The sequence below is a fragment of the Rhinatrema bivittatum genome, chromosome 1 (assembly GCF_901001135.1).
Source record: "Rhinatrema bivittatum chromosome 1, aRhiBiv1.1, whole genome shotgun sequence".
NCBI classification, from domain to species: domain Eukaryota; kingdom Metazoa; phylum Chordata; class Amphibia; order Gymnophiona; family Rhinatrematidae; genus Rhinatrema; species Rhinatrema bivittatum.
This window is the reverse complement of record NC_042615.1, coordinates 221,727,591-221,752,350: the sequence shown is the minus strand read 5'-3', so window position 1 is coordinate 221,752,350 and position 24,760 is coordinate 221,727,591. Positions and strand designations below refer to the sequence as shown.

Sequence of the window (24,760 nt, the reverse complement as noted above, 5' to 3'; positions counted from 1 at the left end):
TCCCACCACTCACACAGGCCATTAAGGAACTTTAAAAGTATTTCAGTGGGCTCTGGTAGAATAAGACCTGTGTTCCGTAGACACACACTGTATCAAGTGCAACAAGTACAAAATGCCTTCTCTGTATTAAATTCTGAAGAAGTCCTTGAGAAAAAGATTGAAATGTTATCGGAAAAGAGAGAAAAAACCCAATGCATACAGAAATTCCAAATCAGAAACCAAACGAAAAAGCTCACAGTGATGGATGATTCTGTCATCAGAGGCATTAATATCTTCCCTTGCACAAATGCAAAGAGAAAAGTGGATAACAAACCTCAACTAAATAGGTCACAAAAGGAGTCCAGGAACAGCATTAACCTGAGCAAAGAAAGCTGGAAAGCTATGAGCACAAATGCTCGTAGTTTGGGTAATAAAATCCCAGAGCTGCAAGCCCTAATGGTGGAGGCGGACTTGGACATTGTTGCTGTCACGGAAACATGGTTTACGGAATATCATGACTGGGATACGGCAATACCAGGCTATAACTTGTTAAGGAAGGACAGAGAGGATAGGAAAGGGGGAGGAGTGGCTCTATATGTCAGAAACAATATCCAAGCATCTGAGCTGCAAGGAAGATGGGGCAAAGAAGAAGCACTATGGGCAGACTTAAAAAAAGATGGGGCATCCATTTTTATTGGAGTGGTTTACAGGCCTCCAAACCAAAAGGAAGAGCTGGACAGAGATCTGATTGAAGACATCCACAGGATAGCAAAGAAAGGAGAAGTGGTGATCGTTGGAGACTTTAATATGCCAGATGTAGACTGGAGAATCCCATCTGCAGAATCTAAAAATAGTAGAGAAATAGTAGATGCCCTGCAAGTAGCTTTATTCAAACAAATGGTAATGGAACCCACGAGAGAAGGAGCTATACTCGACTTAGTGCTCACTAATGGAGATAATGTCTCAGACGTCCAGGTGGGTGCCCACCTCAGCACCAGTGATCATCAAACGGTATGGTTTAATATCACAAAAAGGACACGAAAAAGAAGCACAAAAACCCAAGTTTTGATGTTCAAAAACACAGACTTTGATGAAATGGGGAAGTACCTGGAGGAAGAACTAAAAGGCTGGGAAAACGAGAGAGATGTGGATCAACAGTGGACCAATCTAAAAGGAGCAATCACCAAGGCAACTAATCTATATGTTAGAAAAGTAAAGAAAAGCAAAAGAAAAATGAAACCTATCTGGTTCTCAAAGGAGGTGGCTGACAAAATAAAGGCTAAAAGAACAGCATTCAAGAAATATAAAACATCCCAAAAGGAGGAACACAAAGAAGAATATCTGGTAGAACTGAGGGAGACGAAGAAATTAATCAAGATGGCAAAAAGTCAAGCGGAAGAGAGGATTGCCAAAGAGGTAAAGAGTGGTAACAAAACATTTTTCAGATATATCAGTGAAAAGAGAAAAGTTCAAAATGGTATAGTGAAATTGAAAGGTGGAAAGGATCAATGCGTGGAGAGAGACGAAGAAATGGCAGAAATATTAAATGAATACTTCAGTTCTGTGTTCACTAAAGAGGACCCTGGAGAAGGACCGACACTAGTTAACAAGAAACTGGAGGGGAATGGAGTAGATGTAACTCCATTTACAGTAGAAAATGTATGGGAAGAGCTGGTGAAACTGAAAGTGGACAAAGCCATGGGGCCTGATGAAGTTCATCCCAGAATACTGAGGGAGCTCAGAGATGTGCTGGCAGGTCCGCTGTGTGACCTATTCAATAGATCCCTAGAAACGGGAGTGGTGCCGAATGATTGGAGGAGAGCGGTGGTGGTCCCGCTTCACAAGAGTGGGAACAGAGAAGAGGCTGGTAACTACAGACCGGTTAGCCTCACTTCGGTGGTGGGAAAAGTAATAGAGTCACTGTTGAAAGAGAGAATAGTGAACTATCTACAGTCGGGAGAATTGCTGGACCAGAGGCAGCATGGATTCACCATTGGAAGATCCTGTCAGACAAATCTGATTGACTTTTTTGACTGGGTAACCAAGGAATTGGATCGAGGAAGAGCACTCGATGTCATCTACTTGGATTTCAGCAAAGCTTTTGACACTGTCCCGCACAGGAGACTGGTGAATAAAATGAGAAGCTTAGGAGTGAGTGCCGAGGTGGTGGCCTGGATTGCAAACTGGTTGACGGACAGAAGACAATGTGTGATGGTAAATGGAACTCTCTCTGAAGAGAGAGCGGTTTTAAGCGGTGTACCGCAGGGATCGGTGTTGGGACCGGTCCTTTTCAATATCTTTGTGAGCGACATTGCGGAAGGGATAGAAGGTAAGGTATGTCTTTTTGCGGATGACACTAAGATCTGCAACAGAGTGGACACGCCGGAAGGAGTGGAGAGAATGAGACGGGATTTAAGGAAGATGGAAGAGTGGTCGAAGACATGGCAGCTGACATTCAATGCCAAGAAGTGCAAAGTCATGCATATGGGGAGTGGAAATCCGAATGAACTGTATTCGATGGGGGGAGAAAGGCTGATGTGCACGGAGCAGGAGAGAGACCTTGGGGTGATGGTGTCTAATGATCTGAAGTCGGCGAAACAATGTGACAAGGCGATAGCTAAAGCCAGAAGAATGCTGGGCTGCATAGAGAGAGGAATATCGAGTAAGAAAAGGGAAGTGATTATCCCCTTGTACAGGTCCTTGGTGAGACCTCACCTGGAGTATTGTGTTCAGTTCTGGAGACCGTATCTCCGAAGAGACAGAGACAAGATGGAGGCGGTCCAGAGAAGGGTGACCAAAAAGGTGGAAGGTCTTCATCAAATGACTTATGAGGAGAGATTGAAGAATCTAAATATGTACACCCTGGAGGAAAGGAGGAGCAGAGGTGATATGATACAGACTTTCAGATACTTGAAAGGTTTTAATGATCCAATGACAACGACAACCTTTTCCATAGGAAAAAAATCAGCAGAACCAGGGGTCACGATTTGAAGCTCCAGGGAGGAAGATTCAGAACCAATGTCAGGAAGTATTTCTTCACGGAGAGGGTGGTGGATGCCTGGAATGCCCTTCCGAAGGAAGTGGTGAAGACCAGAACTGTGAAGGACTTCAAAGGGGCGTGGGATAAACACTGTGGATCCATAAAATCAAGAGGCCGTCAATAAAGAGTGGGTGGCTCGCTAGAATGACGGCTACTGCCTGGAGATAATACCCTTATTCAATAACATACACATGGTTACTGTGACTCCAACATCACTCTAAGCTACAACAGCAAGAGGAAATGTGGAAAAAAGGATTCGCACTCACAAAGTGGGGAGTAGCTGGCTTGTTACGGCGGTTACTACCCCAAACCAAATAAGCCTGATACTTCACTTTCAATACATATCCAGCATAGCTCTCTGCTTCAACGGCAGGGGAGAAGAAAAACTGATACTTCACGCATATCCAGCATAGCTCTCTGCTTCAACGGCAGGGGAGAAGAAAAAAGGATTCGCACTCACAAAGCGGGGAGTAGCTGGCTTGTTACGGCGGTTACTACCCCAAACCAAATAAGCCTGATACTTCACTTTCAATGCATATCCTGCTTCAACCGCAGGGGAGAAGAAAAACTGATACTTCACGCATATCCAGCATAGCTCTCTACTTCAACAGCAGGGGAGAAGAAAAACTGATACTACACGCATATCCAGCATAGCTCCCTGCTTCAACGGCAGGGGAGAAGAAAAACAACCAATAAGGGCTGAATAACACAGTCTGGGTAAAACAAATAAACATGGGTGTAGCTTGCTTATTGCGGCGGTTACTACCCCTACTACCCCTAACTAATCAAGCTTGATATTTCACTTGGTTGCAGCTCCATCACTGCTCTCTACAAATGTGAAGCTTGCTGGGCAGACTGGATGGGCCGTTTGGTCTTCTTCTGCCGTCATTTCTATGTTTCTATGTTTCTATGTTAACAGTGCGCTCCGTATCGGCCCGTATGGAAGTTACAGATGCCTCTCTACTCCTGGTCTTTTATTGACTTTTTTCAAATTTTTATTCTGGGGACAAAACATCCCAGTATAACAAACCAAGAAGAAAGCAAGTGTGGGAAGAACCCCACAAGGCTCCAAAAGAGGGCACTAGCAACAGTGACATGAACCTTTGATGGCATCTCAAGTGGCAAACTGGCTTCTAAATTGGCAATAGCATCCTAAGTAGCACTACTTTATGGGTTCTTGCTGCTTTGCCTTTCCCTGTCCCTGACAGGATGGATTCTGTCACTGGGATGAGAGGATTAAAATTAGTTAATATTTTGCAGTGGTATTGTAATGCCCACTGACTGTGCCAGTGCCACGCTGATATGTGTTTGGCAACATAGAGACGCTGCTGTACTGAGCGTCACACTGCTGGCACTTGTTCTCTAACACTGACAGGTTCACAACATAGCCTGGTATGATTCAGTCTCTTCTCTGCCCTCAGTGCTTCCCTTGTGCCCACTGCCTAGGCAAAGATAAAATCAACATGAGCTCTGCAAGCAACTCAACAGTCTACCTCCAGTCACCACAAAGCAAAAGAGAAAGGAACAGCAAGCAATACAAGTCTGATCTGAAATACAGAGCTTCAGATTCAGTGCTGCCTCGCTGCTTTCCACTTTTGGGTGACTGACTGCCACAACAACAGACTGTAAAATGGGCAGCAGCAAAAAAGTTAATGGGAAAAGTTAAACCTTGTACTGAGAGAGCTCAAATAGCAAACACTTCCAGACAATGTCTTCAGAATGCATGCACAGCAAAGTCAGCATGGCTTTATCCAGGGCTTTACCCAGGGCAAGTCTTGCCTCACAAATCTGCTTCACTTTTTTGAAGGAGTTAATAAACATGTGGATAAAGGTGAACCGGTAGATATAGTATATTTTATTTATTTATTTTTTGGTTTTTTTATACCGGTGTTCCTGTATGAAATACAGATCACATCGGTTTACATTGAAACAGAACATGAAAATCACCAATAAAGGCATTACATAGAACAAGGTTATGAAACTTGGAATAGGGTACATTAGTTCCAAACTTAACAATAATGTTATATAGTGTACTTGGATTTTCAGAAGGCGTTTGACAAAGTTCCTCATGAGAGGCTTCTAGGAAAAGTAAAAAGTCATGGGATAGGTGGCGATGTCCTTTCGTGGATTGCAAACTGGCTAAAAGACAGGAAACAGAGAGTAGGATTAAATGGGCAATTTTCTCAGTGGAAGGGAGTGGACAGTGGAGTGCCTCAGGGATCTGTATTGGGACCCTTACTGTTCAATATATTTATAAATGATCTGGAAAGAAATACGACGAGTGAGATAGTCAAATTTGCAGATGATACAAAATTGTTCAGAGTAGTTAAATCACAAGCAGATTGTGATAAATTGCAGGAAGACCTTGTGAGACTGGAAAATTGGGCATCCAAATGGCAGATGAAATTTAATGTGGATAAGTGCAAGGTGATGCATATAGGGAAAAATAACCCATGCTATAATTACACGATGTTGGGTTCCATATTAGGTGCTACAACCCAAGAAAGAGATCTAGGTGTCATAGTGGATAACACATTGAAATCGTCGGTTCAGTGTGCTGCGGCAGTCAAAAAAGCAAACAGAATGTTGGGAATTATTAGAAAAGGAATGATGAATAAAACGGAAAATGTCATAATGCCTCTGTATCGCTCCATGGTGAGACCGCACCTTGAATACTGTGTACAATTCTGGTCGCCGCATCTCAAAAAAGATATAATTGCGATGGAGAAGGTACAGAGAAGGGCTACCAAAATGATAAGGGGAATGGAACAACTCCCCTATGAGGAAAGACTAAAGAGGTTAGGACTTTTCAGCTTGGAGAAGAGACGACTGAGGGGGGATATGATAGAGGTGTTTAAAATCATGAGAGGTCTAGAACGGGTAGATGTGAATTGGTTATTTACTCTTTCGGATAGTAGAAAGACTAGGGGACACTCCATGAAGTTAGCATGGGGCACATTTAAAACTAATCGGAGAAAGTTCTTTTTTACTCAACGCACAATTAAACTCTGGAATTTGTTGCCAGAGAATGTGGTTCGTGCAGTTAGTATAGCTGTGTTTAAAAAAGGATTGGATAAGTTCTTGGAGGAGAAGTCCATTACCTGCTATTAAGTTCACTTAGAGAATAGCCACTGCCATTAGCAATGGTTACATGGAATAGACTTAGTTTTTGGGTACTTGCCAGGTTCTTATGGCCTGGATTGGCCACTGTTGGAAACAGGATGCTGGGCTTGATGGACCCTTGGTCTGACCCAGTATGGCATTTTCTTATGTTCTTCTGACATGTTCAGTCTTCAAGATCAAAGTCACTGTACCTGGTGTGTTTCAATAGGTCTGCTGCCACCTGCCCTGAGTTTATGGGTTTCCTTTGTGGTTTTAAGTTTATTTGAGATTTTCCTCTCTCAATTCAGCAGGCCTCAGCCTGATTTGGTCTGGATATTTCTAAGAATTTTTGGCATTCGGGCACCTCTAAGGTTTTCAACTACCAAGTGGTGCTCCTACATGAAGTGCTTTAATTTTTCCTTCACTATGTTCTTTCCAGGGAAGAAATGTTTTCCTTCCAGCTAATATAGGGGCCAATGTAAAAAGCTATGCCGAGCCTACTGCAGGTTTTTAATCCGGTTTTTAGCATGGGTTTTTTGGCGCTAACCTTACTCCGATATTTTATATAGGTTTTAGCTCTGATAAAACCTGCACTACAAAACCCGTGGAATATTAGTGTGGATGCATGCAAATCACATGTAAAAGAGGGTATTAGCTATTACAGGGCAATATGGAGGGCTGCATTAGGAGGCAGACATTTTAGTGCGTATTTTTAATGCAGTAAATTTAACACCAGGGTCATGGCAGGAGCAAACGTTTAGTCATATTTCTGGTGGCCATTGTGGTGCTATGGGTAGGTGTTTTGCTCAGCTTTTCTGTGCCTTATGTACCTTTTTTTTGTGTGTGTTAATGCTTTGGAATATTTTGTGGGTGAGCTGAAGAATCAGAGTGGCAGAAGCTTTTAGGGCAAAGAAGAGAAGGAAGACAGTGAAAGAAGACACTTTATCACCGAAGAAGAGGATCCGAGAGGAGCAAGCTGTCCTGGCTCAAGCTGTTCACAGTGGGAGCTGGTGTGAAATTTCGCAGAAGGGGAAATATTGCAAAGGCTGGCTGCTGGGTAAGTTAGAAATGGAAATCAAACCAAAGCGTTAGCTAAAAAGGAAAACTGTAGCTTTGGGCTGGCTTCTGAAAGCGGAATAGTATCCACTGTCTGCGGGATGCTGCCAAAGGTGCGCAGTGTCCTGCAATACATGCCAGCTCGCTGGGGTGGGTACCAAAATTGTTGGCTGATTGGGTAGGTAACTGAAAGCGGAGTAGCGAATGGTGCTGAGCACAAGTACTATCCCGCTATACAAGAACGGTTTCTGGGATGGGTACTGCAAGCATTAACTAAGAAGCTAGAAAGTAAACTCATGGTTGCCTATAATGCCTGCTTCTACTTTGCTATATGTGTAAGGCCCAATATTAAAAGTGGGGCCGATTTTAAATTTTAAGCGTGCGAGGTACATTTGTGCGCGCCACCCGTCACTCACAAATGTACACCCGATTTTATAACATGCGCGTGCTACCGCGCCCGTTATAAAATCCAGGGTCGGCGCGCGCAAGGGGAGCCCCGATGGCAGTGAGTTTTTGCTCCCCCCCCACCTTTTCCTCCCTTCCCCTATATAACCCACCCCCCAGCCCTACCTAAATCTCCCCCCCCCCACCTTATCTTGTTTACGCCTGCCGGCTCACCATCCCCCGACACAGGCCGCTGTGCTGGAGGATTCGGCCCCGCCCCCGGACCGCCCCCAAACCGCTGCCACACCCCCGACCCGCCCATTTTTGAAAGCCCCGGGACATACGTGCGTCCCGGGACTTGTGTGCGCCGCCAAGCCTATGCAAAATAGGCTCGGCACGTGCAGGGGTAGGTTTTCGGGGGTTATGCGCGTAACCCTTTGAAAAATCTATCCCAGTGCGTTCAGTGCTATTTAGCTGGTTAAGCAGGACTTGTGCGGCTAAGTAGTAGCCGCTGAATATGCGCCTTTGTTCAGCGGCCACCACTTAGCCATATAAGTCCCTTTATATGGCTAAAAGTTATATGCACAAAAAGTAGGTGTGATTATTGAGCAGTTTGGGGACACAGCAAGTTAGCTGAATAACTTATACGGCTAACTACTGATATTCAGAGTTAGCTGCAAAAGTTTACGTCTAAGTTTAGATGCCTCATAGAGCAGGTCTAAACTTAGCCATGCCACTGAATATACATTGTAAATTAACCAGATTGGTCATATCCAGCTAAGTTACTTAACCAGCCAGCACCGAATATTGGGCCCCATATGTCTATGGCGTGAGTATCCCTAGGTCGTCAGCGCAATGTATTTTGGTACCTTGCACGCAGTGAGTTAATAGCTTGTTGCATTTCTAATTTTTTTTGCAGGATATGCCAATTACAGCTACAAGTCCTCTCTGCGGCAGGCTCCTCTGTGTTCATTGGCTGATAATTACCTTGAAAAAAACACATAGAAAGATATATCAGAGCCGACTATTACATCCTTCTGGCCCTCCTTCAGCCAGCCCTCTTCACCCCAGAGATACATTCCCGCCATACTCACCTGCTCCTTCCACACCATCTGTAGCAATGCCTCCGATATGGACACCAGCAAAAGAGGGGAGCTGAAGAGTCCCTGGATCAGGTCCTCCGCCAGCATCGGCTGCACGTCACATGGTTTTTTATTTATTTATTTATTTAACATTTTTCTATACCGACATTCGCACGAGACATTACATCGGTTTCCAGATAACAGCAAATTCAGCCAACAGGGCTTTACATTGTAACTGATATTATAACTAGGGGGGAGGGGAGGGAAGGGGGCAGGGCAGTAACTTGGAACTAAATGAGTATGCTGGGAAGAGAGGAGGGGAATAAGGGGGATTATTTACAAAAAGCAGGAGTTATTTACATTCTGTATACATTCTAATATGTACATTCAATATATGTACATTCAATATACACGGAGGGGGAGTGGGGGGGCTAGGTTAGAGAGGGATGGGAGGTAGGGGGGTGAGAAAGGGGTGATAGTGAGGATGGGGTAGGGGGTGGAGGGGGAGGAAAGAGTCTGGGTGAGAGGTGGAGTGGATTAGGGGGGGGTGTGGGGGGGGAATGGAACTGGTGGGCTGTTTCCTGTCTTGGGCTTGGACCTCTCGATCTGAGCCAGCTTGGCCTCTACGGCCGCCATAGTGTCCCACCAGCGATGCTTCCGTCAATCCTCTGTCCTGGTCGTCACTTCCAGATCTTCCACTACACCTGAAGGTCCTTCTCTTCCTCTGTGAGGTGCACATCACATTGACGCCGTTTCTCCTTCAGCTGTTGGTTGCTGGTTCCTACCTACTCATCACTCCCAGATGATAACTGGTGTGGGCTCCTACTTCTCTGAGCACTGCCCCCCATTACCTGCCTCCCTTCCCTTCCTCCCGCTTTCTTTTCTTCCACCCTCTAACTGTTCCCTCCACCTCATGCATGCCACTCTCTCTTCCCCTGCCATCTTCCCTCCTTGGCTGCATTTCATTGATCCATGCAGAACACTCCTCCTATCCTTTCTGTCACTACTTACCCACCTTTCACATTCATCTGTTCCACTACTCACACCCTCTATACATACAAGTGGACAAGAAGACAGACAATCATAGACCCACAATCAGATGCACTCTAAAGATTCACTCATGAATAAAGACAAAAGATTGGGAAACACCTTTTTTTTAATGTCCCAATTTTAAATTTGATTTAAAAAAATGAAATATGCCGTGTGGTCATGTATCTGTTTTTAATATGTTCTGATTTCAAATATTAATTTAATAATGTGACATTTTTAAAGAATAACTGGTCTGATTCTTCCTTCAGGGTGTGTATCCATTTTATTTCAGACCTGTCATCCTTGAGCCAGAGTTTCCCACACCTGTGTGGAAGGCACAGCCTGTGACACCTGTGTCAGGCCCTGAATGTTTGGGTGGAGATGGACACTGGGAACCACTAAATCCCACCACAGGCCTTCCCAGGCCACTTTTATTAACTAACAAGGAACACTGCAGCATTTTACAAACTAGCGTGAGTTTTTGACATTGTTTTTTTTTATTTTTTTTGCATTTTGGCTTTGGCACTGGTTTTGGCAAGCTTTTTGGGATTACCAGGGATTTTTTTTGACCCAATTTCATTTGCTTATCATTAGTTTGTAGCATTGATCAGTGCTGCGTGTTTTTAACACGTGTGATATGAAAAATTTTGCATCTGTTTTGGCATGGATTTTATCACATCAGCCCCATAGTAAATGATGGCAGAAAAAGATTAAAATGGCTCATTCAGCCTGCCCAGTAAAGGTGTTTAGGATTGTAACTGCTGTTCCATGCAAGTTACCCCATGCAGAAAAGTTACCCCAGTGCCTCACTTCCATTCTTTTGCCAGCTCTCTGTTTATCCCATGCCTTTTTGAATTGTTACTGTTTTTGTCTTAACCATCCCCTCTAGAAGGGTATTCCAGTCATCTACCACTCTTGGTTTTCATGGGTAATGATTCAGATGGACTGAATCAAATTACGGTGAACCTAAGATGTGGTAGGCCTGATTGATAAACTGAAGAGTAGTAAATCACCTGGACCGGATGGTATACACCCCAGAGTTCTGAAGGAACTAAAAAATGAAATTTCAGACCTATTAGTAAAAATTTGTAACTTATCATTAAAATCATCCATTGTACCTGAAGACTGGAGGATAGCAAATGTAACCCCAATATTTAAAAAGGGCTCCAGGGGCGATCCGGGAAACTACAGACCGGTTAGCCTGACTTCAGTGCCAGGAAAAATAGTGGAAAGTGTTCTAAACATCAAAATCACAGAACATATAGAAAGACATGGTTTAATGGAACAAAGTCAGCATGGCTTTACCCAAGGCAAGTCTTGCCTCACAAATCTGCTTCACTTTTTTGAAGGAGTTAATAAACATGTGGATAAAGGTGAACCGGTAGATATAGTATACTTGGATTTTCAGAAGGCGTTTGACAAAGTTCCTCATGAAAGGCTTCTAGGAAAAGTAAAAAGTCATGGGATAGGTGGCGATGTCCTTTCATGGATTGCAAACTGGCTAAAAGACAGGAAATAGAGAGTAGGATTAAATGGGCAATTTTCTCAGTGGAAGGGAGTGGACAGTGGAGTGCCTCAGGGATCTGTATTGGGACCCTTACTGTTCAATATATTTATAAATGATCTGGAAAGAAATACGACGAGTGAGATAATCAAATTTGCAGATGATACAAAATTGTTCAGAGTAGTTAAATCACAAGCAGATTGTGATAAATTGCAGGAAGACCTTGTGAGACTGGAAAATTGGGCATCCAAATGGCAGATGAAATTTAATGTGGATAAGTGCAAGGTGATGCATATAGGGAAAAATAACCCATGCTATAATTACACAATGTTGGGTTCCATATTAGGTGCTACAACCCAAGAAAGAGATCTAGGTGTCATAGTGGATAACACATTGAAATCGTCGGTTCAGTGTGCTGCGGCAGTCAAAAAAGCAAACAGAATGTTGGGAATTATTAGAAAAGGAATGATGAATAAAACGGAAAATGTCATAATGCCTCTGTATCGCTCCATGGTGAGACCGCACCTTGAATACTGTGTACAATTCTGGTCGCCGCATCTCAAAAAAGATATAATTGCGATGGAGAAGGTACAGAGAAGGGCTACCAAAATGATAAGGGGAATGGAACAACTCCCCTATGAGGAAAGACTAAAGAGGTTAGGACTTTTCAGCTTGGAGAAGAGACGACTGAGAGGGGATATGATAGAGGTGTTTAAAATCATGAGAGGTCTAGAACCAGTATGGCATTTTCTTATGTTCTTATGTTCTTATGTTCTTGAATCTCAGTAATAATGTTTGCTGCACACTGTGGGTATACAGTTTACTTCTGTAATAACAGGTGTTCCCTTTTTTCCCCTCCTGTTAACATTTACGCGTGACACTGCAAGCATGCACATCTGTACAGACCTGCTACTTATGCATGGATGTGCTAGTATTAGGCCTGCACTCCCTGCATTACTCTTTGAACATTACCCCTAAAACCTACTTATGCCTCTGGCAAACAGCAAATCAAAGGGAAACGCACAGCAGCATCTGCTATTGGCCCTCTTCAGGATCTCTGTACCTTTCTCACATTTCTCCTCTGTGCCGAATTATCAGTGCAGAGATATCAATGAAAAGCTCTGGTTTATTTACATTAAACTGGAGGGTCCCGGAGACTGAGTTTAGCCAGAATTTTCTCTTTGACACAATGACCATGCAGGCATGCCACAATATCCGCTGGACTATTGTTATTGGTCCCAGGGATTGATGGGCACAATCTACTTTTGATTTCAGTAGTGCCATGCTCCTCTTCATCTGCACCCAGAATTGTGCAGTAAAGTCTCTGCATCACATTCCTGCAATTGGGTATGGTGAAAATTTTTTAAAATAAATACAATAAAAAGACCCTGGACTTAAATATTTTGTCTCTGCAGAGGACTCTCTACTTCTTATTTGCCCTGCAGATCACTTGGGTTACTTTCAGCTATCTCCTAATTATTTGCACATTTTGTGATCGTGTTATGTTCATCCAGCTTTTTTTTTTTTTTTTTTTTTTTTTATTTCCTACACGCAGTTTTCCAGATCAATTATGAACATCCAGGATCTCACTCTTTACCAAGAGTTAGCTATTTTTTCTGCGTTCTTAGTTAATTTTAGTTTATTAATATTTTATTTTAATTTTAATTTGTGATTATTTTTTATTATGAATGTTTTCATTAGTATTCTATATACTATGTTGTACATCACTTCTAGAAATTTTTAATCAGTGAAGCGATATACAAATATTATTAAATACATAAATATTTTAGATATTTAACACTTACCAGTTGTTTTCTTAGGAAAGATTACTTGAATAAAGGCTGATGTGGCTGAACATATTTTGCTGTCCAAAAGAAGCTAAGGCTCTAATTGGCTATCTGAGTGTGTGATATCTCATCATCTTCATACATAGCTTCCTATATAATGGTGTTCCCGCTATAAAACAAACGGGCCAATTCAGTAAAGTCCGCGGGAGAGCGGGCAAACGCCCGCTCTTCCGGCATGCGCACAGAACACTCTCCTGTGCACGCGATTATGTATTTAAATGAGGCCCGGCGGTAAAAACGGGCAAAAGGATGTGCTAGGGACACTAGCGCGTCCCTAGCGCCTCCTTTTGGACCGGAGCAGCAGCTGTCAGCGGGTTTGACAGCCGATGCTCAATTTTGCCGGTGTCGGTTCTCGATCCCGCTGACAGCCATGTGCTCAGAAACCAGATGCCGGCTAAGTTGAGCGTCCGGTTTTCGACCCGACAGCTGCCGGCCGACTTCAAATTTTTTTATTTTTTTTTTACTTTTGGAAAGTTTCGGGACCTCCGACTTAATATCGCCATGATATTAAGTCGGAGGGTGCACAGAAAAGCAGTTTTTACTGCTTTTCTGTGCACTTTCCCAGTGCCCGAAGAAATTAGCGCCTACCTTTGGGTAGGCGCTAATTTCTGAAAGTAAAATGTGCGGCTTGGCTGCACATTTTACTTTCTGTATTGCGCCGGAATACCTAATAGGGCCATCAACGTGCATTTGCATGTTGCGGGCACTATTAGGTTCAGCGGATTGGACGCACGTTTTTGGCCCCTTACTGCATAAGGGGTAAGGGAAAACGCGCGTCCAGTGGCGGGTTAACAGTGCGCTCCATCGGCCTGAAAGTGAGGTTATGCCTTCCTTCCCCATAGAAAATCTTGCACAGAGGATGGTTACTATAAAAAAAAAAAATACACGTGCATGTCCATACACGCACATATGTGGGCTCGAGAACATGTGCATGAATGTTATGTCGTCTACACAATTGCGCACATATTATATACAATCTGCCTATTTGCGCGTATGTGTGCTCCTAATTTTAAGCATTTGCATGAGGAAATGTTATCTGCGTATTTTCCTTAGCATTTGTTGGCTTTTACACATGCAAGTCAGCACATTTTGTAACATATGTGCATGAAAGAAAAGACCAGTTTTACTAATTAGTCCACCAGTTTGCCCAGTCTATCTCTAGTTATTCAGCCAGCGCTTCCCCCAGTCTACCCAGACCCTTCACCCAGTCAGTATTTGGCTATAAAGAGTTTTATTCTGACTTATACCTGATAAATAGCAGAAGTAAATATGCACAGATAACGGACAGATGCAAGTGTGCTGTGTTTGCAGGTTATAAAATCACAATTTATGCACGTAAAAGTTGGCCCTGCCCTGGATCGCCCCTACCCAACACGTTTTTATACGAGCAAGGTGTATAAAATAGTACTTGCGCAAATATGCACTATTTGTGCACACATCTACTATTTTATGCACATGCATCTCTTTTAAAATTCCTTTTTATTTGCATGGGATAAACACAGAGGATCCCTAATGGCTAGAGGTTGAAAATGAAGAAATGTAATATTTCTGCATGCAGATAACCTGCATGGAGCAGAGGGTCCAACCCATAGCAACTTGCTGGGCAGACTGGACGGACCATTTGAGTCTATCTGCTATCATTTACTCAATTACTGTAGAGCAGTCACATTTCTGCTATAAAAAGCACCTTCCTTTGTTCCCAGACTGTTTTACAGGCACGGCTGTATGACTAGCTAAAACAGGTAAACAGATAGATAAATCATGAAAGATAGGCTGATAGAAACTCCACAGGGATATATATATCTATCTATATGTACATATACACACATATTGTTCTTGAAAATGCTTTTAAAAGGCTTTCTATATGCCCTTGGACTCTCCTTCCACGGTCCTAAAGAATCTGCAAAGCCCAACTTAAAAGCTCATTTAGCAGACCACGACCCTTATTAGTGGTTTTTTCCTCTTTGAAAAAGAAAGGAAAGGTTAGAAAGAGGAGGAACTTAAAAGTGATTTCTCAAAAGGCTGTGTAGATCTTTTTTTTTTTTCCCTTGCTGCTAAACCTCTTTTTAAAGCATTTAAAAGCTTTAATATTGATGGCCTGTCAACTTTGTCCTGATTCTTTGGCTTTCAGTTAAAAGGCTTTTGTTGTTGTAGCTTATGCAGTTGCTCTGTTGCTATGGGAACGTGACATCAAAATGACGTTTCTCTGTTTAAAAGCTTTTAACTAAATTCCTGCCTGTCAGATGTAGGCCCCATTTTATGCTCTCAAGCTTCAAGCTGTTGCAAAGAGGTTTCATGTGCTCTGTTGTCATTCAAATTCTTCTTCCACATGTGGAAAGCCTTGCACTGCAGAAATTTAAGCTAAAATAACTTAAATCCTGATTTAAGTGTCTTCTTTTAAAGCCCTTTTAGGTCCATCAGAGATGGCTGCAGCAGAAATCCCCAGTTATATTATTTCTTCTCAGAGTGAGAAGCACAGGAGGGCCAGGAACTGGACTGATGCAGAAATGAGAGGCTTGATGCTGGTTTGGGAAGAATATTTTGACGAATTGAAACAAACCAAAAGGAATGCCAAAGTTTACGAGAAAATGGCTAACAAACTCTTTGAAATGACCGAGGAGCATCGCCACGGAGAGGAAATAAAGATCAAAATTACAAACATGACGTTCCAGTACAGGTAAGCTGCAGCTAATTTTGTTTTATGAAAATGTCCTTTCTGTTTCGGGCTCTTTAGTGGTAACGGCTGCCTTTCTATTTTGTGTGCAGGCAAGACTTGAGACAGGAGACCAGAGGTGTTGAGCTTTAGTATCACTTAAAAAAAAAAAAAAAAATTTCACTTATTAGCAATTTCTTTAATTTTAAATTTTCATTCTGTTCTGTTCTGTGAGTGCTGAAAAGCATATTAATTTACAAAAAAAAACCCAACCCACAGGATCAGTTAGATTCTGTTGCTTGTGGGACTGGGAATTCAAGCAGGATTGTTCATCACAGCTACACTAGATGCTGTTTAAGGAAGCTTGCCTGACTCTCAAGCGCCACACTGTACTTACAAGGAAAAGTTCAAATTCCACATGTTATCTCATTCGGCATGAAGTTCCCAGGATTTGACATCGCACATTAAGGGGGTGGCACTGCAGAAGGTGAAAAATAAAGCTGCTTCTCTTGCTGCTGCCTGACTTCTCCTACTCTGCGATTATAAGCAGCATCAGCAAGGGAAAGCTCAGAGGCCGAGAGAGAATTCACTGAGAAAAGAGCTGTGAGAGAGGAGGAAAAGGAGGGAGGGAAGGGAATGAAAATATCCCCAAGATGGCTGTAAGGAATCCGGAATCGCAGACATATGAGGCTTGCAAACTTTTAACCTGGGAAAGGTATTAGAGTGCCAGTGTATTACTTCTAATTAAATTTAAAAAAAAACCAAAACCCCCAAAAAATACTCAACCCAGACTGGCACATGAGAAAAATGAGTAACGGATATTGTTATAATGCAATTGCAATTCCAAACTATATTACCTTTGTATTATATTTAGATAATCATAACTATCAATCCAGATAATATAATTTTCTAGTATGAGTTTATTGGACTAGATTATTAAATGTAATCTTATAACTCAATAACTTATCTTTGATTACTTATTAATATTTTGTACTTTGTATATTTGGTCTCCCGTGCTGTGTGGCATTTCTCTGATCCAGTGCTTTTGAGGAAGCCAGCATAGCATGCGCAACCTCTAGTTTTCCCCTGGTTGTGGTCTGCAGTCTTGTCCAATGTAGCATTTAAGTACGGTAGGGACGCAGAGCCACTTTCTGCACTGTTCCTTAGCTGACCACTAGGTGTCAAAATAAAAGAAGCTCTTGGTTGTAGGTCTACTTCTTAAAAAGACTGGAATGCTATTTCTGAGCACTTTATTTTTTGACCTGGCGGTTTCCTCCTGTTTGAATTTCCAGCTCAGTCTGACCTGGCCTCTGTTGGTGTACAATGCCATGAGCCTTCATTTGCAAATACCTGGGTCATTTCCCCCTGTTTCTTATTCCATTCCAACTCACAAGCCCAGCCATTGCAGCAGCAGACCTTGGCTTTGGTGTGTGTGTGTGTGTGTGTGTGTGTGTGTGTGCGCGTGCGCAAAGACTGCAGTTCCCTCCAGAATATGATAATGTGAGTCCTCATTCTGGCCACTAGGTGTCATCATTGGGTGGCCCAGGGAGCCAGCACTTCTAACCTTTTCTTGCCGCTGACTCTTCTCCCTGCGGTGCATTTCAAACAACTGATTTGCCATAGGAGAGAGAGCAGTCGGTGGCAAGGGGCGTTAGAAGTGCCAGCTCTGCTCTCCTGTTTGCCAGTCCACAGGCAAGGTGTTTTTGAACATGAGGAGAAGGGGAAGGTTTGAAAGAGGGAGGGACAGGATGGAAGGTGAAGGAAGGGAGGACGGAAAGTTGGAAGTTTGGGGGGCGAGGGTTGAAAAGTGAGGTAGGATGGCAGTTGAGCAGGATTTGGAAAGTAAGGGAGATAAGTGGATTGGTAGGTAAGAAAAGGATGAAGATTATGGAATTTGGAAGATGTGATGTCCATACGAACTTCGGTATATAAAAGTGTTTAAATAAATAAATAAGAGAGAAGGATGGAAGTTGAGAGGGTTGGAAGGTGAAGAGAAAGGGGAGGATGGAAGTTGAGCAGGATTTGGAAAGGAGGGAGATGGGTTAGAAGGTGTGGGGGAGGGTAGAAGGTAAGAGAGGATGAAGCTGAAGGAGTTTGGAAGCTGAAGGAGATAAGGGAAAAGAATGGAAGTTGAGGGTTAGAAGGTGAGGGCTTGAAAGGTGAAAGAGGGAAGAATGAAAGGTGAGGGGTATTTGACAGAGCATTTAGTGTAGCTGGGTTCAAAAAAGGTTTGGATAAGTTCTTGGAGGAGAAGTCCATTAACGGCTATTAATCAAGTTTACTTAGGGAATAGCCACTGCTATTAATTGCATCAGTAGCATGGGATCTTCTTAGTGTTTGGGTAATTGCCAGGCTCTTGTGGCCTGGTTTGGCCTCTGTTGGAAACAGGATGCTGGGCTTGATGGACCCTTGGTCTGACCCAGCATGGCAATTTCTTATGTTCTTAAGAAAGGAGGCAGTTGTTGAGAGGAAGGGCAAGGGGCCAAGCCAGGTGAAGATGGCAAAAGGCGCAACCCAGCAAGTTGGAGAGGAAGTGCTGAGAGGGGCCAATTAAGGGGCGAGTTGGGGAGGTGTAGGGTTGGGACAGGGAGAAATGGAGAGCTGAAATCAAGGTATGAGTGCACAGTGAGACAGTGATGGAGAGAAATGGAGACAAATTAGAAGAAAAAGAAAAGATCAATGTCAGAGAGAGATGTAGGGAAGGAAATGAAGAAGACAGGAGAAGAGTCAAATGGAAAATGGACAGGAAGCTCTAAAAAAAATTAGGAGACTAATAAGAGAAAAGAAAAATGAAGAGCTGAGGACCAACATAATTAGAAATATAAAAGGTCCAGATAGTAAAGGTAGAAAAAGCCTTTTTTCAGTTTAGTGACTGGAATATGTCCGCTTTGGGAATGTGCATCTCTGATATCTTAATATTTTGCACAGTACAGAAGGAAATGCATTTATAGAAAATAGAACCTGACAGCAGATACAGACCATACAGCTCTTCTAGTCTGCCCAGCCACATCTCCTAACCAGGTTTATAGTGCCTTCTTCTCCCTCCGAGATCCTCTGTGCTCGGTCCTCTTGAATTCTGAAACTATCCCCATCTCCCAATGTCCACCACCCTTTTACTAAAGAAAAGTTTCCTTAGATTAATCCTGAGTCTGCTCACTTTCACCCTCATCCCATGACCTTTCCTTCCAGGCTGTTGAAAGAGGTCTGCTCCCTGTGCATTTATTCCTTGGAGGTTTTTAAATGTCTCTCTCATATTTCCCCTTTCCTTCCTTTCCTCCAGGGCACATATATTTAGATCTTTAAGTCTATACCCATAAGCTTTATGAAGAAGACTGTTAACTGTTTTAGTAGCTATCCTCTGGACTGACTATTCGGTTTATATCTTTTGGAAGGTACAGCTGCCAGAATTGTACACATTGCTCCAAGTGAGATCTCACCAGAGACTTAAACAGAGGCATTATCACCTCCCCTTTCCTGCTGGTTATTCCTCTCCCTATGCACCCAAACATCCTTCTGGCTTTTGCCATTGCCTTATCTAACTGCTTGGACACTTTAAAATCATCAAATATGATCACTACAAGATTCCACTCTTGTGCACAAAACTTCACCCCTATACTATACTGCTCCCTTGTGTTTTTGCGATCCAAATGCATGATCCTGCATTTTTTTTAGCATTAAAACTAAATTAAATTATTTCCCTGGTGTGGCGTTGCATGCCGGAGTCTGGTTTCTTAGGTGTTCCAGTTCAGTTTTTGCTTTCATGTTTCTATTTCTAATTTGTGGTCACTTCTGTATTTTTTTGGGGGGGCCTGTCTGTGCGACACACCAGGTAAGAGATTCTGCTAGCATACAGGGCTGTGTAGCAGTCCTGCATGTTTTATTTTTGCCTTTTCAGAGGTAGGGTTATTGCTGTTTTGAGTCCTGGAAATTATTATTGGATTGATATGACAGGTTTGTTTCTGGGTGACTTTTTTTTTTTTTGCAGGGGTTTATGCTGCATCACAGAGTGCCTGCTAGTGGAGGGAATCTGTGTTGCTGATACTGAACTGACAGCTTTTGCTCTGCACCCATTGCTGGAAGAGTTTCTGTGGTTACAGGGTACATTTACTGAACTTATAGAGCCCAGACTTCATTAATGTGTTCTGACATTTGAGGAGGGGCGTGACGGCACCAGCAGTGCCTAGGAGTGGCAAAGACTTAAATTTGTCACTAGGATTGAGGTGGAAGGCGAGATCTCTGAAGAGGCAGCGGGTGATCCTGGTTATATTTAAAGCTTCTGATTTTAGATGTTTATCAGTTGTAAATGGAGGTGTTTATTTTCCAGCTAATTTGGGGTTCTTTGAAAGTGCAAAAAAAAAATCAGTGCTTACTGGTCCCTTTTCCAGCTGAATGAAATTGTGCAGCTGAGGAATCATTAATATGGAAAAGGCACAAAAACAAAATGGAGGATCCAGGGCCGGCAAGAGGAAGGGTGTGATAGTAGCAGAGGAAGTGGGGTTTCCAGGTGCGTTTTATTGTTTTGCATCAGGGTGTTTTATTGGTTAAAACCTAAAATCAGAAGCCTTAGTTATACTTGCAGTATATTAGCATCTTATTTAAACCAAGGTTCAATCCAAAGCAGTTTATGGAGTAATCAAAATAAATTAAAATAGAATCTAAAAAAACCCTAATATATCAGTCAAATAAACTTTAAAAAAATACAAATCATAATTCAATATATAATTACAAAATAACCTAAAGTCTATCTATTTTATTTTTATTTTATTTTTTATTTTAACACTTTTCTATACCGACCTTCATAGTAATAACCATATCGGATCGGTTTACATCGAACAAGGGTAAAATCCTACTCTCTACTCCCAATAATCCTACTCTCTACTCCCAATAGTAGGTAAATCCTACCTAATAGTAGGTAATCCTACCTAATAGTAGGTATCCTACCTAATAGTAGGTAAATCCTACTCTCTACTCCCAATAATCAATAAACCAGGTGAGTTCACAATATAATTCATAATTAACCAAAAAATATAAATAAGCTTTGTAAAATAGTATGTATTCCTCTCAGAATCCACTATCAAATCAGAACCAGCTCACATGCAAACCAGAGGCACGAGTGAAGTCTGTTTTGGCACGGGCTGCTGGTTAGCCTAGAGCCAGTCCTGCATGTGGCCCTCATTCTTGCCATAGAGTTATGGAAAGAGGGTGGCACAGGCTGGCTCCCATGATTTTCTATGGCAGGAAAAGAAAACAAGATACATTTTTCACCCAGAGAAAATAATAGGAGTTATGTAGGCCAAAGGAGGCTGCCCAGACTTACTCCTGAAGTGAGCAAGAATGAATCTGTTTGGGATGGAGGCCTTGGTGAGGTGAATAAAAGCTGTTTATCTGGAGGCTAGAGTAAGGGGTTGTATAATCCTTTGTATTGTGAGGTTCTGAGCAGAGAGGAGCCTGATAATGACTTCTGTGCTCTTAATACCTTTATTCAGGCCCTTTCAAGTAACTTTTTGAGTGTTTCAAAATACACTTAATAGTGGTGGATTATCCCATTTAATGGGAGGAGACATTCAAGGAAACCCAATATTCAGCTGCCGTTTCCCTAATGGAAGCTCAAATCTGTGGGGGGTGGAAAGAGTGAATTCATCCCTAACAATCATAGTATAATAATATGGATTTTTAGCTTGCTTTTCTAAATAATGCTCAAAGCAGCTTGCAACATTATTAGTAATTCACTTACAATAAGTTCCTGGCCAAACGAGTTTACAATCTAAGGCCTGGATTTATCAAAATGCGATAAATATCACATACGATAGCAAAAGGGGCGTGTTTTATGCAAATAGACAGTTTAACGCAATTTCCACTAATACCTATGCAAAGAGTTAAGTTAGCACAAATTGCGATAACGTTTTCACACTTTGCGATACGTGCCAGACCTGAGAAAGAAAGAAAGAGAGAGCCTAGCCATAATGCCTTCTCCCTAGATCTCTATGGGAGGCCCACCTAGTAACTCGAGGTGAGGTTTAAGTATTAGTGTAGGGGGTTAGGGGCCACTTTGACCTTCAACGTGAGACATACGAACAGAACAGTTTGCTCTCTTGTGAAGATTTGATGACCTTCGGAAAGAGGAAACTCACCCAAAGATGAGATTGGTGCAATGTTCTCTCCACCTAGCTTGATGTTACCCAGGTAGAGAGTCCATCAAGCTAGGTGGAGAGAACATTGCACAATCTCATCTTTAGGTGAGTTTCCTCTCTCCATAGGTCATCAAATCTTCACAAGAGAGCAAACTGTTCTGTTCGTATGTCTCACGTTGAATGTCAAAGTGGCCCCTCGAGTTACTAGGTGGGCCTCCCATAGAGATATAAATACCTATCTAGGGAGAGGGCATTATGGCTAGTTTCTCTCTCTCTCTCGCCCTCTCCCTCTCTCCTCCCCCTCCCCCCCTGCTAGGCTGGGGCTTTAAGTCTGTGTGATAGGACTTCGCAAACTGGTAAACCCAGCCACTCCCGCCCCTAACTACTCCTCTTTTTTGGATTTGCATCGCACCATACGATAAGCCCTTAACGCATGTGAAAACGCCTTAGCGCATTTTGATAAATGACCCCCTAAGTGGGTATCCAAGGCAACAGGAGATAAAGTAGTTTGCTCAAGGTTTGATACAGTCCCACAAAGGAGGCTCATGAATAAAATGAGCAGCCTGATAGTGGGTCCCAAGGTGGTGGAATGAATTAGGAATTGGTTGACTGATAGATGACAGCGAGTAGTGGTAAATGGAACCTACTCTGAGGAGATGAGGGTATCAAGTGGAATGCCTCAAGGATCAATTTTGGGGTTGGTCCTGTTCAATATCTTTGTGAGCAATATTGTGGAGGGGTCAGAAGGAAAGTCTGTCTTTTTGTAGATGACTTTAAGATCTGCAACAGAGTAGACACACCTGGAGTGTAGAGAAGAGAAGTGATCTAAAAACTTGAAGAATGGTCCAAGATTTGACAGCTGGGATTCAATGTGAAGAAATGTAGAGTCATGCATTTCGGATGCAGAAATACAAAGGAGCTGGACTTGATGGCAGGTGAGAGACTGATGTGCATGGACCAGGAGACAAACCTCAAGGTGATAGTCTGATGATCTAAAGTAGTAAAGCAATGTGACATGACACTATCACCCCGATGTCTCTCTCCTGGTCCATGCACAACTTGTTTAAACCTCTTTTAAACCGCACTATGCTAGTTGCCTTGATCATGTCCGTTGGCAACAGATTCCATAGCTTGATAGTGCGCTGAATGAAAAAGTACTTTCTATGATCTGTTTTGAATCTGTTGGTTGGTAGTTTCATGGAGTGTCCTCTTATTTTAGTATTATTTGAAAAGGGAAATAACCGTCTTTTATTTGCTTGTACCAACTCAATTATTATTTTATACACTTCTATCATGTCCCCTTCTTAGCCATCTATTTTCCAAACTAAAGAGCCCTATTCTGTGTAGCCTCTCCTCATAGGAGAGATGTTTCATCTGCTTTATAATATTGGTTGCCCTCTTCTGCACCTTTTCTAGTTCTGCTATGTCTTTCTGGAGATGGGGTGACCAGAACAGCACACAGTACTCAAGGTGGTGTTGTGCTATGATTAAATATAGAGGCAATATGATATTTTCTGTTTATTCTCCATTCCTTTTAGAATCAATCATTCTTAACATATTTTCTTTTTTGACCACTACTGCACACAGAACAGAGGATTTCAGTATGTTGTCCACAAGGACTCCAAGGTCCTTTTCCTGGGTAGTGACTCCCAATACAGAACCTAGCATTGTGTACCTGCAGTTGGAATTATTTTTCCCTCTGTGCATCATTTTGCACTTTTGCACTTGCCATTCAGTTGCCTAGTCTCCTAGTTTCACAAGGTCCTTCTGCATTCCTCGCAATCCACTGCTATTCTAGTCCCCTTCTCACATGGAATTTCTATTCATAAAGATTCTGCAGTGCATTTTGTTTCCTGTAGTTCTTTTATCCAGTTTGACTCTATGCCTTCTTTAACATATAGTGACACCCCTCCACCAATTTGATCCATCCTATCATTGCAATATAATTTGTATCCTGGTATCACAGTGTCCCATTGGTTATCCTCCTTCCACCAGGTCTCTGAGAGCCAATTATTTCTACCACTTCATTCAGTTCTTACATTCTAACTCTCTCATCTTATTTTTTTTTACACTTCTAGCATTTGTATTCAGACATTTCAAAGTATGTTTTTTTGTTTGTATTAACAACCTGCTTATCAGTTGTCAGGGTTATTTGGAATCTTTGTACTCTGTCTACTCTGCACTTACAGGCACCTGGTCTATTTTAGCATTTATTGCAACCTCTCTATCGGGATGCCCTAACTTCCCTGTTTTGTTAGTATTCTTCAAAGATAAATCATTCCAAACCATATGCTCCTGAGCAACTGTCCGCCTTCCCCCATCATCTAGTTTAAAAGCTGCTCTATCTCCGTTTTACAGGTTAGAAACCTTCCAAACCTTGCAACTGACAAGAGTATGAAAAAGGTTTTTAAACCATGCAAACAACATCTTTTGCACTTTTTTGTAGTAGGAACAGTGCCCTTGGCAGCAAGCTCTATTGGCTAATAGCCCCTTGCCTATTCATTAAGTGCCCTCACCTTCAGCTCAGGACATCTGTCTTTCGGCATGGGCAATTATCTGACAATAAAGCCTGCTTCCATGGGCACCACTGCTTAACTAATTGGTTTTTTAAGCTGTATTTTAATTTAAGAGCCCAGCATGAGTAGTAATGACCTCTAAAGTTGGGTATTTCCGGTTGCTAATTGGTCCAGATAGAAGTAGAGCTGGCAATTTTGTTTTCTATTCAGACCAGACTCAGAGGAAATGTAAAGTACATGGAATGAGTGAGACAACAGAAAGACTCTAGCTGCAGAACCTGGTGATACAAACAAGCTCCTTGTCATATTTCTGTGGGCATCGGATTAATTTAGATTGTCAATTCCACCAGAATATAGTGAGCTCCCTTACCAAAGCCAGTACTTGTCTTTAAATTTAATCCTGCATGCTGAATTAAAAAGCTTTTGGTCACAATGAA

The 24,760-nt window shown here is 42.3% G+C and overlaps 1 protein-coding gene across 2 annotated transcripts in view; it reads left to right on the top strand.

Annotated features, from left to right (window-relative positions):
• Positions 1-8,497: 8,497 nt before the first annotated feature.
• MSANTD1 (Myb/SANT DNA binding domain containing 1) overlaps positions 8,498-24,760 on the top strand; it is a 55,898-nt gene continuing 39,635 nt past the window's right edge. The window contains exons 1-3 of one of the 2 annotated variants that reach the window (XM_029592005.1): positions 8,498-8,768; positions 9,965-10,145; positions 15,427-15,700. In XM_029592005.1, the coding sequence (XP_029447865.1) occupies positions 15,447-15,700 (254 nt within the window). In that variant the 5' untranslated portion in view covers positions 8,498-8,768; positions 9,965-10,145; positions 15,427-15,446. Of the gene's footprint in view, positions 8,769-9,832; positions 10,146-15,426; positions 15,701-24,760 lie in introns of those variants that run through there. The other variant, XM_029592014.1, reaches the window with a different exon arrangement.